The sequence below is a fragment of the Giraffa tippelskirchi genome, chromosome 11, assembly GCF_054371585.1.
Source record: "Giraffa tippelskirchi isolate mGirTip1 chromosome 11, T2T-mGirTip1v1.2.pri, whole genome shotgun sequence".
NCBI lineage: Eukaryota > Metazoa > Chordata > Mammalia > Artiodactyla > Giraffidae > Giraffa > Giraffa tippelskirchi.
This window is the reverse complement of record NC_137285.1, coordinates 99,684,334-99,703,369: the sequence shown is the minus strand read 5'-3', so window position 1 is coordinate 99,703,369 and position 19,036 is coordinate 99,684,334. Positions and strand designations below refer to the sequence as shown.

Genomic DNA, 19,036 nt, shown 5'->3' with positions numbered 1-19,036 from the left:
GCAGAGAACCCTGGCAAGGAATCTAGCTTCGCCACTCCTGGCTGTGTAACCTTCCACGAGTGACTCCGGCTCTTTAAGCCCTAGTGTCCTCACCTGTAAAGCAGCATCAGAATAACTACCCTCCAAGGTCAGCATTAGATAAGTGAGTTCGGACATGCAGAATGCCAAGCACCAGGTCTAGAACACAGGAGGCATCCAATACATGTACTGGAAGGATTTCTCTCTCCTCCCCTCCACTCAGCGTGCATCCGGAGCCATTCATTTATTCTACAGGATTTCCTGAGGGTCTGCTGGGTGTCGGGCTGTGGGGAGGCTGTGGAGCACGCCCCGGAAAAGGTCCTGCCTCTGCTCCTGTCTTCCCGTCCAGACGGCTGACCCCCGGGGCTGGCAGGATGCAGGGAAGCCCTTTGGGGGTGTCCCCCGCCTTGTCACATGCACGCGTCCACTCATCCACTAGCTCATTCAAAAAGCAACTGAGGTATACCCAACTTGCAGGTCACTCTGCTAGGTAGTATGGGAGACATGGAAATAAATCACGTGTTCTGAAGAAGCTCAAGAGTCTGGTAGGCGAAAAAGGACAAGCAAACAAACAGCAATGACACAAACAAGGTGACAGGTGCCATAAGAGGGGACAGATAAATGGCCATGAGCAATTAGATGGGGGGCGGGAGGGCGGGGCACGGCCTCACGTCCTGCCCAGACGGACGCAGCCCGTGGCTAAGCTGGCTGACTTTAAAAAGAGAAGAGGAAAAAGATCACTGGCCCACTGGCACTGTTCCTTGCACGGGAAGCAGGCAGGATCTATTTAAAAACAGCTAGAGGCAGGTTAGCGCCTTTTCTGGCAATTTCCAAAACTCGTGCTTCCTCGAGCCGACTGGATAGCGGGACGGAACCAATCCTGTCAAAATCCTACAGATCTTAAAAAAGAAAAATCATTTAGCTGTCGCAGCCAGGATGATAAAAGAGCCCTGCCATTCAAAGGGAGGGTCAGCGTGGGGAGGAAGGTGGGACTCGGGGGGTGGAGAAACAAGTGGGGGATTGAGAAAAAAGGGGAACGCCCCCCAAATATGGATCAGGGCAACCGGCAAAGGAAAATGTATGCATTGTAGTGGCTTTACTACCTAATTAATGCGGTAATTCCAAAAACAATTTTATTTATGTTCCATTTACCACATCAAAAGTTAAAAAAAAAAAAGTACTGATGCTAAAATAATACCTCAAGGCATTTATTTTTAATCAGTTAAAAAAAATAGGGAGGGTGAAAAAAAAAAAAGCAGTCCTGGGTTTCTATACAATCTCTCCCGGGCAGACCACCAACCCTCAGAGAGAGAGAGGGAGCGAACATAGCCAAGCCCTCTCTGAGAGCCTTCCTGGCTGCCGAACACCGAGCTTGTCAAAAAAAACAAATCCATAATGGCCCGAGGCTCCTCTCCAATCTATTTTCTGCTCAGCTGGTTTTAAATGAAGTTATTATGAGTCATTAAAACACCCGCAAGCCAGTGGAAGTCAGCCAATTACAATTTTAAATTTAGCCTGTTCTCTGCCCCATTCTCTTGTTTTCTTCCTTTGCCCACAGAATACTGCTGCTGTTATTTCTTCCCTCCCTTCCTCTGCCCAAAGTGGAAGAGACAGTTATGAAAATGCAAGAGTACTGCATGGAACGCAGAACCATTCACAGGAAACCCAAGTTATTAAATTAAAACATGTAAAAACTTCTGCCCCCTCCAAAGTCAACCCCTCAGCCCAAAGTACCACCTCAGCCCACTGGATTCCTCAGAAACTCTAGACTCCATTCTAGAGATCACGGGGCTATTTTTTAAATGAAAAGCTTCTCGAGAACCTACCGGATAGCACAAGGAACTCTATTTGGTGCTCTGCAGTGACCTAAATGGGAAGGAAATCCAAAAAAAGAGTGGACATATGTATCCCCAACCTCTGGGATCTAAGGCCTGATGATCTGAGGTGGAGCTGATGTAATAATAATAGAAATAAAGTTCACAATAAATGCAACACACTTGAATCATCCTGAAACCATCCCTCTCACCTCCAATGGTGGAAAAACTCTCTTCCATAAAATGGGTCCCTGAAGCCAAAAAGGTTGAAGACTGCTGGATATGTATGGCTGACTCACTTTGCTGTACAGCAGAAAACAATGCGACATTGTAATGCAACTATACTCCAATACAATTTTTTTTAAAAGAAAAGGTTCTTGAGTGGGATCCTGTTGAGAAACATTTCCATTCATCACAGCAAATCAACATGTCCACGGTAGAATCCAAGAGAGGGAAACATACCACTCATATCTAAGAATTAATAACAAACAATGAAGTTGAAATTCAAAGGTAACGCTGGCTTTGCAATCAGGCATGAATGTAGAGGGAAGTCACTAGATATGATGAGCTCATTTAGTTTTTAAATCTTCAAGGTAATGGTCTGTGCGGAGCCATTACAGCAAAGGAACAATTTTGAGTATTTCATGTAAACGCTTCTTCTTAATCTCTTTTTCTTACGTGTGCACACACAAACATGCACATGCACACACATAGAGCTGCCCTCATTACTGGGAACATAACTGTAGCTTTTCAACATCTTCCAAGAAGTAACGAGTGTCCTTCCCAAAAGATGGTCCAGTCCTACTTCCGCCCCGACCCTAATTAATGGATGAGTCTGGAAGCACAGCAGAATAGACCCCTAGACCTCTAGGTACCCTTCTCATCACCTCCAGGGCCACTCACCTTCCTGGTTTCCCTCCAAGACACACACACACATACACACATACATGCACAGACCATGAAAGGACCAGCACTTTGCTCCAGTCAGACATGGCCCAGGCAGATGGAGCACCTAAGAAAGGGGCAGCTCCCACGTTCCCTCATTGAGAGTCACGGAAGCCCAGGCTGGAGGCAGGATACTGCAGCACACACTGATCTACCTGGCAGCTCCGGGTGAGATGGGACTTAGGGTCAGTCTGCAGCTCCCAACCAGGATCACTGAGAAGAGGGCACTGAAATACAGAGGTGTCCACCAAGTCCACTGGGACCAATGGCAGTTTACCAAAGGCAGGAGAATCTGTCCTGCCCCTTGCAGAACGCAAACCTGAGGCCTGCAAACATGGCTGCCCCCACGTTCTGAGGGTCCCTAGCATGCATGCTAAGTCACTTCAGTCGTGTCCGACTCTTTGCAACCCCATGGACTGTAGCCTGCCAGGCTCCTCTGTCCATGGGGATTCTCTAGGCAAGAACACTGGAGTGGGTTGTCATTTCCTTCTCCAGGCGATCTTTCCCAACCCAGGGATTGAACCCACGTTTCTTATGTCTCTTGCACTGGCAGGCGGGTTCTTTACCACTAGCGCCACCTGGGAAGCCCAGGGTTCCCAGAGCACAGCAGATGTCACCATCCTATCCTTAAACTTGAAGCTCCCCACTCGGTCGCTCCAACTCTAGGAGCCCCAACTGGTAGCTCCTCATGGTATGTAGGGAGGCCCCTTCTTTCTGAAGTTCAAAAAGCAGAAGCTTCAGCAACATCCCCAACCCTTTCCACTGCATGGGCCCATTCCTCAGGAGGGGCTCTAACATTTGATATTCATCATCTTTTTCTGAGAGAGGGTACCCCAAATTGTAAAGCTTCACCAAACCCAGATCTGCACCCAGAAGTACAAACTCTTTAGTAACAGGGTATTATCCCTTATTCAACAAGTCCTCATCAAAAGCCTTCTGTGAGCCAGGTACTCTGCCAGGCCACAGGGACGTGAGGGTGAACACATTCCCAGGTGCCCAATGGGCTCTGCACTCAGGGGCATGGTACAGACCTCTGGGAGCACGGTGCCAGCAAGATGCACTTTTTTAGCAGCAAAGTCCAACAAGGATCTTACCAGACCTAACCCTGCTCATCAACTTGCCCACACTCAGTTCAACATAAGAAAACATCCAGGGACCTAGGAAAAGCAGGAACCAAGCCAGAGGAGCCCCACTCTGTCCCCAAGAGGTATGGGACAGGAATCCACAAGGCTAAGGTACCGGGAGCACTCTGGGGTCCTTCCCAGACCTTCAGGGCCAGAGTAACAATTTATTCCACACCCCAACCACCCTCAACCTCCCAGTGAAAAACCTTCAAACTTTGTGAGACAGCAAAGGCCACCCCTGCATGGCGGGAGACCAAGTCTAATGAAGACCTAAGAAAGAAGCTAGGAGACGCACAGGAGCACTGAGAAAAGGCTGAGCCCAACACAGATGCAAAAACAGAGACAACGAGGTGAAGGGAGATGAAGGGAGATGGGGGAGAAAATGGAAGCAAGGAGAAGGGCAGAGCTGAAAAATAAACACCTGCTACCAGAGAGAGTTCAGAGGACCACATGGAGAAGGACAGCTGGCAGAGAGAACCATCACTCCTGGGTCTGGTGGCAGCTGGTCTCTTGGGTACAGCCCTGGACACTGGGACCCACGACAGCCTGGGAAGAGAGCAAGGCCAAGGGCTGAGGGCGAAGAGGGCAGCGGAGGACCACCCAGCAATCCTGGCAGGGTGCACAGCCGGGAAGGTGAAAAGAACCCCGGAAGTAAGAACATGGCATCGCCTTTGGGCAGATTCCACACCAACATCCTACCCTGCAACGCCATCAGCCAGCCAGCCCCAGACAAACACAAGGGCCAGCAAGGCAGCCCAGAATGCGGCAGGGTGGCGGGAGCAAGGGAGGGGGAAGGACAGAACAGGAGAACAAACAGACAGACAGACGAGATGTCCCGGCATCCATCTCTCGAGGGCCATCACTTCCTGATACGCACGTCATTATCTCACCCGACAGAATCAGATGGCACGAAAGGGAGTGTGTGTTGGGGTGGTGGGGGAGAAACCACCCTATTTTGGGATAGAAAAATCAGAGAGAGAGACACACACACATGCAGTGAAACAGAGAGAGAAAGAAGGTTATTACATAATTTCCACTTTCTTCCCTCCACCCTTAAAGTAATGTTCTATCTGACAGGCTCCTCTCCGAGGGGGGAAAAATGACAAATCCAATCCAAAATTCAACAGCCTGTGTTCTGTTCGGAGAGCACACAGTGTACTGTACAGCCCATAAAACTCCAAACAGCCTCCAGACACTGCCGCAATCGTCCTCCATCAAAACACTTTGTCTTGCATACAAAAATAAGATACAGCGCTGAACAGAATACAAAATCAACCCATTACAGTACAGGGAGACTGCTACTTAGCAACGAGGGGGCTCTAAAGCCTCTATGCTCTACAGGAAGCAAAATCTGTCGAGCCTGTTGGGCAAATGATAAACATTAGCGGTATTAAAAAACACAAAAGCCATGTAAATGGATAGACATAATGTGGAAACGAATTTATAGAATAAATTGGGACGGGGGAATCGAGCATAGGGGAGAGGCTGGGCTCCAGAGGGGTAGATGCATGCGCTTCCCAAACCCCTGCTAAGGCACCATATGGAGGGAGAGACGTGTGTGTGTTGGGGGGGGTGCTAAGTGAGCCCCTTTTTTCACACAGGGGCTGCAGGTGAAGGGGCGGGAGGGAAGTGGTGAAAACACTGTGTAATACAGTGACCTGCCATGAACTTTCTGAACTTTCTCTGTTCAGCTGGTCCAACACGACATTTGGGGGACCCAGGCACACACCTCCAGCAGTACTACAGTGGGGAGATGGGGGGCTTTATCTACCCCGGGGCCACCATTGCACCCAACGCCACCACATGACCTGCCACTTGCTGTAAACAACATCCCTGGCCAAAAAAAAAAAAAAAAAAACAGAAAACAAAACCAAAAACACCCCATCTGGGCTGGAAAAATCAGTATATTTCATCAGGTAAAGGGGAAAAATACCCTGGCTGTGAATCAGCAGTGGGGTTTCGGATCCCAGCCAAAACAGGAGCTAAAAGGCAAAACCATATTCTTCTGGTCTCCGTTTAGGCTCTTGAGGCAGAAAGGGAGAAGGGGCGGGGGTGGGGGACAGCGAGGAGCGGGGAGGAGTACGGGGCGGGAGGGGGGAGAAATGTATTTTTCATCAGCCAGTGTATAATTTATAAACAGCATTAAACAGTTTTTGTTTTCTTTTTCCTCTCTCCCGTGTATGGGCTTGGACGGCAGTCAAGCCTGCATTAATTTCTGCTTTGGGTACAGTGTGTTCTTGGAGGCACATCTGCAAGTGATCATAAACTCTCTGGAATGCTGGCAGAACATCCAGACCTGCCGGCAGGCCAGTGACGACACCACTCTGGGAAAAAGTTCGGGAAGCAGGCCAGATTCAGAGCAGGGAGGGAGGGAGAGAGAGGAGTGTGCTGGAGACAGAGCCGGGGAAAGTGGCTTATCCTCAGCCCTGAACCCCCTCGACCAAAGGGAAGGCGAAGACAGTCTCCGAGCCACTCACACCCTAGCTTAACCCTCCATCGGGGCCACCTCTGCAGATCCAGGACCTGGGAAGCCTCTTCTTGGTTATCTCCTGCTTTTACCCCCACGACGACTGCAGAAAGCCAAGACCAGAAGGGAGGGAGCAGAGAGGGAGCAAATGGACCCTGGGTTCAGAGCCGCCTAGACAACCCCGTTCTCATGCTCCTAGCAGATGGGTAATCTGGGAGGAAAGAAGAGAAAGACAGGAGAGAGAATGCAAGGTCAGGAGAAGCTGCAGGTCCCAAGCAGCCATCTTTGCATCCTAAGATGCCTCTCCATCATCAGTGTGGGACCAGTTCATAAGCTCCGCCTCACAGTCACAGGTCCTCTGTCCCCTCCCCACATTCTCTGTCTTTGCAAAGAAGGACCCAGAACCCCCAAAGCTTAGTGTTCTCAAAAGAAAAAAAAAAAGAGGCCAAGTACACAATCCACAGATCTTTGACATCTCGTAAAATTTTGTGTCTTCCATCCGATCAGGACAGGGGAAAGCATGAAAGGAAACAATCTCATTTCTGACCCCAACCCCTCCTTCCCTTTGCCCTGCCAGTCGGTGACCCGGCCCCAGATGAAACGCCCCGGCCACACCACGCTGCTGCTGCAATCAGAAAATCTGTTGGCCGAAGACCACGCTCTTTCCTGGAGCTTCTAACTATGGGGAAGAGTTTGCTGTCAGGGTGGTCCTCAATGGCCATGGCTCACAGAGCCCGGAGGAGGGCAAGGAGGAGGGAGCATGCAGATGGGATCCCCAAAAAAAGGCTGCGTGCCCCCAACCAGTGCAAGAGGCACAGGCCACATGACGCTCCAGCCATGCCTCAGGACCGTCTGTCAGTTGCACCATTTCTCCTAAGAATCTTATGAACCCTATACTCCAGTCTAGAGGACATCAAAAAGACCAACAGTCCTTTCTATTCCAGAGGAATAAAAGTGTCCCTGCCTTATCCAATCTTCCAATGGTTTCTGAGTGCCCTAGGTAAAGTGCAACTCACTTTGCAACTCGAGGCCCCTGCAATCTTGCCCCTCTGCTGCCCCACGCCCAGCCTGTACTCCCCAGCTACACTGCGCATCACCCCAGGAGGCATGGGCCGCCTCCATCAGGTCCTCTCATGAATCCATTCTACCGCCTTCTCCAGGAGCCCCCTTCCTCTTCTGAATTCCTCCTAGAACTCTTTCTTAGCGCTCTGCACATATCACCTTCTTTTTTACATAACTTCACAGTATCAGACATCCTTCCTACTAGACATAAGCACCCAGAGGGCAGGGGCGCTGCCTCTTCTCCCGGGTTAAGTACACAGAGCCTGAAGCATCTGCTGGCTCCAAAAATGAACGACACTCCCAGAATAGAAGCAGGCCACAGAAATATGCAAGCCTCTAAATAGTATGCAGCCAAGGCAAAAATAGGGGCAAGCAGCGCTGGGTGTGCTCAGTTATAATCCACCAGGACATTAGGCCAAGCTGTGGGAAACACTACCTAATGGGAAAACTTACCCCAGCACATCGCAGGATCAACTCGAGTCACTGCCCGAGTCTGTGGTTTCTGCACGGACATCCCAGAGCTAGGATGTTCTCTTAAGAGAGAACAGGAGTGGCAAAGAGACAGCAGGTCACAGATGCTCCCACAAGGGAAGGGGCAGCAAAGGGTGGGTGGGAGACTTCAGAGAGATCTGGGCGCACACAGGGGCTGGGACTCCTGTTCCCTCCACCTGAGATTCACGTTCCACAAGGAGCAGCTTTGCAAAGCACTCCAGTGGTCACTCTTCTCACCCCAAGTCTCTTTCTCAATGCTCAAAACCTCCTGATCGCCAAACCATGTCTGAGAATGCCAGGTCTTGCCAGATCAATCTCATTACTGAATGAGTTAGGTTATTGTTTGTTAATTTAAACTTATTGTTATCATCAGGTATAACTCACAAACACTTGGTTAGTTAACGCATTCAAATCGAAATCAAAACTTCAATTAAACTGAACATTCACTACCACCATTTAGGATCTTAAACAAGAAAAAAGAAAGAGACAGAGAGAGAGAGAGAGAGAGAGAGAGAAAGAATTGTCTCTAAGAAGGGCCTCCTACAGGGCAAACTTCTAATTAAACAAATTGTCAATTTCAACACAATGCAAACTGATTTAGGAGTATAAATTTGGTATTCCAGTCACTGAAAATAAGACCTCACAGTGTCGATCTCACACAGGCTGATTTCCTCGGGTAGGGAAATGCAGAGGAGAGGAGGAAGATAATTCGAGAAAGAGGAATGCTGGGGAGGAAGGGTGAGCCAGAGCGCTTTATCTTTTCAGAAATAATATCTCTGCAGAATTCAATGAGGCCTGTTCTCAAGCACTGGAGAAACTCCTTCTTGCCTCCTCCTTCACCCCACCCCTACCAGATGAGAAAAAAAAAAATTAATCGTGTATGATGACAAACTTGGCTCAGCACTCACTGTACACACTGTACCCACAAGGCTGGCGCCCAGCCAGGCCTGGCCCAGCGCCAGAACTACAATAACAAACACGGGCCACGCTCGCCAAGAGGGGGTGGGGCGGCGCACGCAGGGCCTGCAAGGAAGGGAGCCTGTGCAGCTCCGAGGAGGAGAGGCGGTAGGGATGAGCCTTTTCTGGGCAAAGATGGCCTTCAGGGGAAGTCAGGAGCTCCCTGACCTCGACCCAGAGCCCAGACTCCCTTCTCCTACACCTGCCCCCTTTTGAAAACATGGTCCCCAGGGCAACTCTAGTCCTGTGCCGCTCCGCACTGCTGCTACAGTGCCTGGTGGGCTCCTCTAAGGTGGGGGTAGCCCCCCAGATGCTCAGGGGCCATCCTGGCTGTCTGCTCCCTGCACGGAGCCTTCAAAACACAGCGGCAAGAAAATCTCACGTCATCTAATTAAACGTCTCCTCGAAGACCGCACATAGTTCTGTTATCGTGCAACTGTGGGGAGGAATTGGAATGAAGAAAGTACAACTTCTGCTACTGGAATCTGGGAGAAGACCTGGCACCCCGGCCCAGCCCTCCCACCCCACCTCGCCTACAAGGCCAGGTCTCTCTAGAGGCCTCAGGGCCTTCACTGTTTAAAGGGGGGGGGGGCAATTCACGATCTAGCCTCACAAAGCCCTTGTCGCTGTTTTATTCTCAAGCCATCCTGACACAAGGGTGAGAGGTATGTGGGGCCAGAGAAAGAAAAAACAGAAGAGAAAAATCAGAGTCAAAGCAAGCTCTGAGCTATCTGCAAGGGTGAACTAAGGCCCTGCTGTGACCTCCCCCATCACCAAATCCTCTTTTACAAGGGCAGTGGCAAGTGAATTTCAGAGGGACAAATCATTTGCACAGACTCCAGAGACAGAGAGGAAAACCTAGGAAAATAGGCCCCAGGGTATGCACGAGACTGTGGGACTCTGAACTAGCACTCAGTCATGGGGTGATGCATTACGCATCCTGTCGGACCTGCGGCCCCTGAACCCACCTCAATGTGTGTAAGCAGCTCCTCCTCTTTCTGCCACTCCACCAACCCTACCCACACTCCTGAAGAACTGGGTTCACAACAGAGACCTCAGCTAACTCACATGTAGCCAGTGCCCTGCAGTGAATCCTAGCGACACAGTCTAAACTCTTTCTATTGCAGGATAGACCTAGTGAGAGATTGGAGCTTTCTTAAGTCGCCTGGCTTCCCAGATTGTAGTAATCCATTCAACCAGTATCTATAGACTCCAGCACTGTACCAGGTAACGTGCTGCACATCATGGGGACAGATCCTGTCCCCAAGGAGCTTATTTCAGTCTATCAGGGGAAAACTGAGGGAAAGGGAGGTTACATTTCCTGAGAAGCTATCATGTGCCGGGCAGAGTGCTAAATATCTAATGGAGCCTTGCGTTCAGAGGTTCAGATGGTTTACATTTCTTACCCAAGGTCACGTGGTTAGGAAGACGATGCCCAAATTCCTAACCCTAACTCCCAAGTAGGAGGAGATAGGGCAAGTCTATTAATAACAATAACACAGAGAAGAAAGACCGTACCCAGAGACAGCTTCGGATAAAGAAATATGGACTTGAGAAGAAGGCTTGATCGCTTCTGGCTGGACGTGGGGGACAGTCAAGGATGGGATCATTCTAGAGACCTTGGAAGACCTGGGAAGACTGGGGACGAGTTATTCCACGCACAGGGATGGGGTAAACAAAGCCACAGAGCTCAGCGAGCAAGCTGTGCTGGTCGGCACACCAGCGCCAGAGCACATCGACCAGCACACGCGTCTGGCTAGCACACTAGACTCCAGGAATCAGTAAGGACCAAGGGAGCTTACTGGACTGAGTTATAGAGTCTGTGAGGAATCCTTTTCTGCAGGCTGCATCCCCCCCATGGAAGTGCCCAACAGCATGTGGGGTAGAGGCCAACACAGGTGCCAAGAAACAGGGAACAAATGAAATGGAAGACCAGGGGAGGGTGGCCAATCTGTGGGCAGACAGCTCACAGGACCCCTCACTAAACCCTGAACAACCTGCAAAGAGAAGGGGAGCAAGAAGATTGCAGGTGCAAGTTACAAAAAAAAAAAAAAACAGAAAGCACACGGGTACCCAGCAGATGCCAAGCTCAGGAAGGCCTGGGCTCAGAGGACTCCGGGCCAACGTGGGGCAGGTGGGGGATGAGGATGGTGCCCTGGGGCCAAGTGTTGGGGAGGGGAGGCCCCAGGAGGAGGAGGAAAGGAACACAAAGACACAGGGACAGGGCGGACACAGACACACCCAATTGCCTGGCGTGGCCCAGTTCCTGGATCTGGAAGAGGGAAGAATGGGAAGGAGTTAGCGCACTTAATGCAGGGCCATGAAGGCCTGCGAGAGGGACAGCATCCCACCCATCACAGAGGCACCGGGGCTGTGCGGGAAGGCCGTGCAAGTGGACGCATATAAAACTACCAGCAGCACGACCAAGGCAATGAAGACAGTGAGGACAGACCACAGACACTCAAGACTGTCCTCCAGGAGCCTGGTGATGGCAATGCACCAGAACGACAGCTTCAGAACCGAGGAAAAAGGGGGAAGGTGGAAGCAACCGACATCTCTTAAACACCAACTGTAGGTTAAGAAGGGTATGATGCCTTCATCATACATTCTGGTACCTAACTGATAGGAGTTAGCAACAGCTGGCCCTTTACAGATACAGAAACTGGGGCTCAGGAGACAAACCTGCCCGAGGTCACAGAGATGTGGATCCGGCCAACCCCAAAGTCCAGACTCACTTCACAAACACTGAACTGCCAACTGCTGGGAGGGCCCCGTGAGGGAGGCAACATGGAAAAGGACAGCAGATGCTGACCGTGGACAAGATGGGAGAGAGTAAGACCAGGTGAGAAGACAGCTGGCTCTTCCCCCCTAAAACGTGACTCCAGAGCCGAAAAGCAAGGAAATTAGAGGGAAAAGAGCACTGGCCCCAGTAGGGAAGTGTGATGGCCTCTCCCACTGAACCCAGGCAACCCCCTGGCCTCGAGGCAGCAGTCTTGGACCTGCCGTATCCGCCCCTCCACCAAGAATGCCGGGGCACACTGCCTGCCTGCTTCTCCTCCCTTCACGCCTCGTGGGGCAGAGAAGCTCTGCCCAAACACGAGCAAAAACACCAGCAGCCGCAGAGTCGACCCCGCCAGAATTGGATTAAAATTAACTTGCAAAAGACAGCACGCTGTAACTAGCTTTGTGTTCCAACCTTTCTATATCTATTTAATTAAAGGCTCCTGTATAATGTGAACCCAATAGTCAGATTCATTAGACAGCGAGAACCTAATTCCGCAACTGTTCTGCTAATGAAACTGCAGTCTACTTGGGAAGGTAGATCACACAGGGCACTAGGTACCCACGATGCCCCAGGAAGCCCGGGAGGGCAGAGGATGGACCCATCCAGACGGTCACGTGGTCAGGATGGACTTCTCACTCCAGGAGCCTGGAGGGAGCATCCGTGGGACAGGGCAGACCAAGGCCCACCGGAGATGGGGACATTCGCGCTCTGGGTGGGGGAAAGGCAGGCAGGCAGGAGGTGAGCGTCCATGCTCAGGTGGGCCTGTCAGGGCATCCGCGCCTACCTGAATGAGCCAGTAAGTGCATTCTCAGTCGCAGACTGTCCAGGAACCGCTTTCCGCAGAGCTCACACCCATACGTCTTCATCCCGCTGTGCAGTTTCCTACAGGAAAGGAAAAGACAGGTTGCTGCTGCTCTGGTTACACACAAAGCAGGCCCACCCCCACTGGGGGAATTCACAGCTATCCTACCTGCAGCTATTCCCAGCAGGTGGACAGGAGGAAGGGAGACAGAGGGCACGGGAGCTGGAGGTGGACCCCGACACATCCGCAATCCCACAGGCGGCCGAGAGCCCCCTTACCCGTGGACGGCTGCCAAGGTGGCATCTATGCCTGGTCTTGTCCAAGGCCTAGAAGGATAGGGCGTGCCCTAGTGCTTCGCCCCGTGGCACAGAGACCAAGGGAAAAAGCCAGATTCAAATGTGGAGGGAGGAAGGAGGAAGCCCCAGGACAGTGAGACAGACACAACCTTCACAGTCAAACTAGCATAGGCCACATGTGCAGGCCGAGGTGCCTCTGCTTACTTCACTCACAGCACGGCCCACTCTGCACTGCCCTGTGAGAGCCCACGGCTCCCCCAGGAGACCACAGACCCTGGAGGGCACCCTGTACCTTCTCTCTCTTTCAGAGCCCAGTGCCCAGCCAGCGATGGGCACAGAGCAGGCTCTGAATAAGAATTCTTAGTGAATCGAGGCCTTCAGGGACATCAGATGCTACTCTGAGAGTATCCAGGTGTTCTCAGACCCGCTGTCACTCCCCAACACACAAAACCTCCCCAACGGCCCAGCTTTTGACGTTCTTTCCCTCTGCTTCCCACCAGAGGTTGAATTCGGACGAAAAGAAAGGCTTGAAGAAACCAGATTAACATCATTCTATAAATGGAAGGTGGGAGCCATCGGTGCTGGCTTTCCAAAGTACTTTCACACATGTTATCTCCTTTTACCATCACTGCCATGCTGTGAGGTGGGCCAGCCACCCGTGACCACCCCAGCACCCCAGGAAGACAAGGGGTCCTTGATAACCACTGTTTACAGGTCCAGCCTGTGATCCTGGTCTTTTCCCACCGGACCCCACCGCTCAGGCAGGAGCCAGCGATGGAGCCAGTGAGAGGCAGGGAGGCGGGTGGCTAGTGGGGAAGGTCTAGAGAGTCGGCTGCCGGCTGGCATGGGGGCCGTTTGGCCCGGAACTCCGCCTTTCCTCCCACCCACACTCCTGTTCTCAGGCCTCTCTGTGCCTCTGCCGGATACGGGATCCACCCCCGCCTCGCCCGCCACCTCCCCAGGGGCTTCAGCCCCAAGGAACCAGGCAGGTACTGCAGCCAGAGGTAGGATCGAGGGCGGTGGGGCGGCAGCCGGGCACTCTTAGGCGAACCACCCATCGCAGTTGGGACGCTGATGTGTTAGGCCCACAGTCAAAGGTTGGAGGGCTGCTGATACAGGATACTAGATAAATGCAGGTGGGGAGGGGGAGGACTGTACATTCCAGTCAGGGGTTCCCAGATCGTGACACTCAGGCTAGCCACCCACTGCCAGCACCTTCCGAGTCTCATGAGAGCCCAGAGTATGTCACTGCCCTGTGGGCCCCGGGGTGGGTATGAGCCCAGGCTGGTGGCTTGAAGACCGTATCTGGGGTCCAGTGTGTGCAGCTTCTGTCGGTGATGATGCCCAGGCCCCTTCGCAGAACTCTTTCTCAATCACAGTTGTGTTTGCTTGCTTTCCCTTTACCCACGTGCCAAAGACAACACATGATTTCTCAATCACAAGTACACACACACCCTCATCCGTGACACAGTCGTGCACCCCACCCCCATGTTATCTGATTCGTGGCCGAGGCCGATCCATCCCAATTGAGAAATAGTAACAGTACAGAACATTTCCACCGAACAGTCTCGACTCTAAATATATTTCACAATGCTGGGCACTGGGACATGTCTTAATAGCATTCTGGGCAAAGCGGGTTTTAAAATATGCACCCAGGCATGTGTGTGTGTGTGTGTGCATGCACACACCCATGCGTGTGCACACGTGGCCGCTGACTGTGCCTGTCACTTGCCTGGGCAGGACAGGGATTTGCTTTCCCAAGAGCTGTTCTGTGAAGCAGCAGCAGCTTTGTTCACAGGTGGTCCCACAGGCGACTCTGGTGCACACGTTCATGGTCTGGTCAGCGTGGGTCACCTGGTCTGGTCAGCATGGTCTGGTTACCTTTGCCTGCACTAATGCTTTCTTAGCTTCGAGGAGTGCCCACCTCCAGGGTGGCTGTCAGGAGGAAGAGGAGGACAACGCCCTTTCGGGCTGGCTTTCCCAAAGGACACTGGAGCGTCCCAGCCTTGGGTTTCAGCAGCCACCACCAGGAAAGCATCCCGACCCCACCCTCAGACTTTTGTTTCTTCCCCCTGCAGGTTCCAGATCAAGTCTCTCACTCCAACGAACACCTTCAGGGTTACCCCATTGCCTTGTTTGGTGCCAATGGACTTGCCTGGCCACTGGTGTCAGTGGCTTTCTTGACCAACAGGAACGGTGTGGTGTGTAAGGTGATGCACTCTTGCCCTCTACTACAGGGGGAGGATGGCAGGGGAGCAGCCAGGAGACCTGGATTCTGGTCCTAACTTGGTCATTAACTTGCCTTATGACCTTGCCAAATCCTGCTATCACGATCTCTCTGCATTTTTTTTTTTCACCTGTAAAGTGATGATGTCTAGTGAAAGTCGTTCGGTCATGTCAACTCTTTGCAACCCCAGGGACTGTAACCCACCAGGCTCCTCTGTCCAGGGGATTCTTCAGGCAAGAATACCAGAGGGGGTTGTCATTCCCTTCTCCAGGATATTTTCCCAACCCAGGGATCAAACCCAGGTCTCCCGCATTGCAGGCAGATTCTTTACCATCTGAATCTCATGGAGTCAAAATTTTATTATTCCAAAGTCTTACCCATACCCTTGTACCTAGCCTCCAAGGGATTCCTCTGAGGGGTATTATTACCTCTCTGGTTAGGGAGATCCCCTGGAAGAGGGAATGGCAACCCACTCCAGTATTCCTGCCTGGAGAATCCCATGGACAGAGGCACATGGTGGGCTACAGTCCATGGGGTCACAAAGAGTTGGACATGACTGAACGAGCACATACGTTATCTCTCTGAGCCATATTCCATTTGTGTGATGTCTCACGACACCTAGGAGGTGAGGCTAGGACAACTCAAGCAAAAAACTGACACCCACTCCCAGAAATCTATTCATTTTAAATCCTTCTAATCCAGACGACCTAAGTTCCCTCCTTTACCCACTTGCAGTCTATCTTTCAGTGAAACAAACTTCCAGAACTCATGACCAGCCTTTCTTTGCAACCATTCTGCCGCCATGCACTTTCTGGCCCCCAGAGACACGGGTGTCCTCTCCTGCCCAGGCCTCGGGGTAAGGAAACTGCCTTCCTCCTGACCCACTAACTCAGCGCCCCCACACAGGTGCCGAGGGTGGCATCCAAGTGATCCCGGGTGGAGTACGAGGACCAAGGTCCTGCCTCACTGGCCGAGAGACTAGGACAAAGCACACAAAGTCCAGAAGAGAAAAGGAGGCACCTCACAGGCCCGGAGCTCAGCTTAGCCCAGAGCCGCCTTGCCCATCTTCTTTGTTACTGTTTAGACATCAAGAGATGGCTATAATGAGGCAGCCATCTCTCCTAATTCAAAGAAAAGGGAAATAGCAGAGAAGAATCTGAGTGTATTCAAAGGTCACCAATAGATTCTCCATGGCACCATCTGTGAGAATGATCAACATGGAAACAAAGTCCCAACTGGTTTCTAGAGTAAAAGAACAAACTGCAAACTGTCAGAACTCAGGGTCTGTCTCTCTAGAGCAATGGTCCCCAACATTTTGGGCATGAGACCTGTTTCTTGGAAGACAAATTTTCCATGGACCACAAGGTAGGGTGGGGAGAATGGTTTGGGGATGATTCAAGTGCATTACAATTATCGTGCACTTTATGTCTATTATTGTTACATCAGCTCCACACCAGATCATCAGGCCTTAGATCCCAGAGGCTGGGGACCCCTGCTCTAGACCACAAGCCCTATCACCTCCGTCCCTCACTGTGCTGCTGCAAAGCATTTGATGAAAGTGGAAAGTCTGTCCGCCTCTTTCTTCCTGAACCGCACACACCTATATTCTCCCAGGCCGGCCATGCCTTCTCATAAGGTCAAACTGCTCATGGCCATCTGAGGCCATCAGCCTCCACTGTAACACAGGAAGGGAGGACAGCTCAGGACATCTTTGCACCTTTCTACACCTGCTGCCTTGGTTTTCACACTCTCTTCTCTGAGAAGCAGTATCACCGAGCACGGTTTTGAAAGTAACCCAGTTCGAGACGGCCCAAGCATCTCCACACTCTAGTCGGCGGAGAGTCCATTCCCCCATAGGCTTCAGGGCCCCACCACCCACTCTTGGGGAGCGGGCTCAGATGCTCCCCCACCCCCGCTGCTGCCCCAGCACGTTCACACCTGACTCATTGGGTAAACTCACTCTGAAGGTAAGAGATTTTCAATTCGGTCCAAGAAGACAAAAAAAATTAACCTCTTATAAACTTTTTTTGACCCAAAAAAAAAAAAAAAAAATTAACCTCTAACAGGTTTCTAGCTATTTTCTCAAGAGAGCTGAATCATTATGAGAAATCAGAGGTAAGCTAAGACGAACTTTTTAACGAGTAACTGGAGGGAACGACACACTCCTCACTGATTCTCAACCACACAATTCTCGCCCAGTAAAACCAAGTCAGCAAGCTGCACGCTCATTCAAACCACTTTCGTGCTGTTACGAGCCTGAATGTTCATACTCATCTGCTTTAGACTGCAACTATGTAATGGCAGAAGCCATGCTTCGCTTTCCTTCTATTCGTAGGGCCTAGTTTAGAAGCGACTGCTCAGTGCTGCCAAAGAAATTCCAGACAGCCTCCTCTCATCTGAACACTGAGCCAAGCACAAGAGCTTCATGGGCACCTCCAACCCAGAGCTGGACCTTCACTTGTGCCCCTGAAGTCCACGCATGGAAGGCCAATGGTGACATCACAGCTGCACAGAGCCTGAGCTTCAGACCAACCTCACCTCGGGAGAGGGCTTCATCTCCCCACTAGAACACAACAGGAGAGTGGCAGCAGGGAGAGACCGATACTAGACGCCATCCTCACCCGCCCTGCCTCCAGGGACAGCGGTCCATACTGGCTGCTCCCTAAGGGGCGCCCTCTGCATCGATGCCCTGCAGGAGAAGCTCAGCCCTCCTTCATCCCACACAACCAAGGACCAAGGGGGGAATGCTAGAAGCAGGGCCAGTAGCACCGCTTGCCTGAGACAGAGGGGTTCCGGCCCAGCACCACCAATATTCCACTTCTTCCCAAGCTCCTCTGCCGGAGACAAACAGCAGTGAGAACAGACCAGCAAGTGGGGAATTCTGTCCCAATAACCCAAGGGAGTTTGAGTAAACTCTGGGAGTTGGTGATGGACAGGGAGGCCTGGCGTGCTGCAGTCCATGTGGCCGCAAAGAGCCGGACACGACTGAGCGACTGAACTGCCCTTCTTCGCTATCCTCCTGGGAAGGTGAAGCTGCCCTGTGACTTTGCTGGTCACACCACACCAGCACTGAAAACCAAGATCTGTCCCGAGGGTTAAGTGAATGGGGGAACCACCAACTCACCTTCGTCTGAGAAAAAATGCAGTGGGGAAGCCATCCTAGAAGGGCCTTTATAAGATGATGCTTTCTTTGTTTTCACCCTACGCGACTCCATCCCCTGCTCCACCAACACCCCAGCTTCAGCAGCTCTGAAGGTCCTTCAACTCACCCCTCTACTTGGTCTGAGCCACCCCACGTGCAGAAGTCAGCCCAATGCTTGATCTTTTGCTTTCTGATCCCGTGACCACCAACTTACACATTGCTTCTAGGGGTACTCAGAAGAGAGGAGGACAAGACAGAAGGTTCTATGACTCAGCTCCCCACGATGAGTTCAATGATCCCTTTCTCTCAAAAGTCTGCTGCCTCCCGGGAGTCAATACTGCGCAAGGCTCTCTACTGACCATGGCAAGTCAGCCCCATGCAAACCTCCCACTCCCCTCTTGAGCAGGACCTGCCCACTGGCCCTGACTGGCAACCATGTCTCCCCACATGGGCACCCTGTGACCTGGGTCCCTTCGGGAGCTCTGAGAAGGCTCTCAGTCTGCAAAGCAGCAAACGGCCCTTAAACCAAGTGGTAAGAGAACCTCCTCGGCCTGCCTCACCTCTCCGAGTAGAAACAGAACTGACAGATGAAAAGAGTTTATGTACTTCAGCAACGGGCTTACTCTTCTTACCCAGACCATTAAATTCACAATGTGCCTTCAATGTCCACTTGCCTTCAATTCAAATGCTAAGAGAAGGCTAAACAGTCAACGCCATTCTGGGCTTAAATTTTAGGAAGAGATGAGTGAAAAGTGATTGGGTTATGAGGGATTTACTCCCAAAAGCAACTTCTAGGGAGACTGCAGGGTGTTTCTGTACATGGTCCAGCCTCCTGTTCTCTCTCCACATGCCTTTCTGTGGGGAAAGAACATGCTGAACAGAACTGTTCCACTAGCAGCCTCCAC

The 19,036-nt window shown here is 51.6% G+C and overlaps 1 protein-coding gene across 4 annotated transcripts in view; it reads right to left on the bottom strand.

The window, feature by feature from the left end:
• The window catches only part of ZBTB16 (zinc finger and BTB domain containing 16), a 198,109-nt gene that overhangs the window by 87,471 nt on the left and 91,602 nt on the right, over positions 1-19,036 (bottom strand). For all 4 annotated transcript variants that reach the window (XM_081544796.1, XM_081544794.1, XM_081544797.1 and 1 more), the window contains one exon: positions 12,449-12,546. In XM_081544796.1, the coding sequence (XP_081400922.1) occupies positions 12,449-12,546 (98 nt within the window). The remainder of the gene's footprint in view (positions 1-12,448; positions 12,547-19,036) is intronic.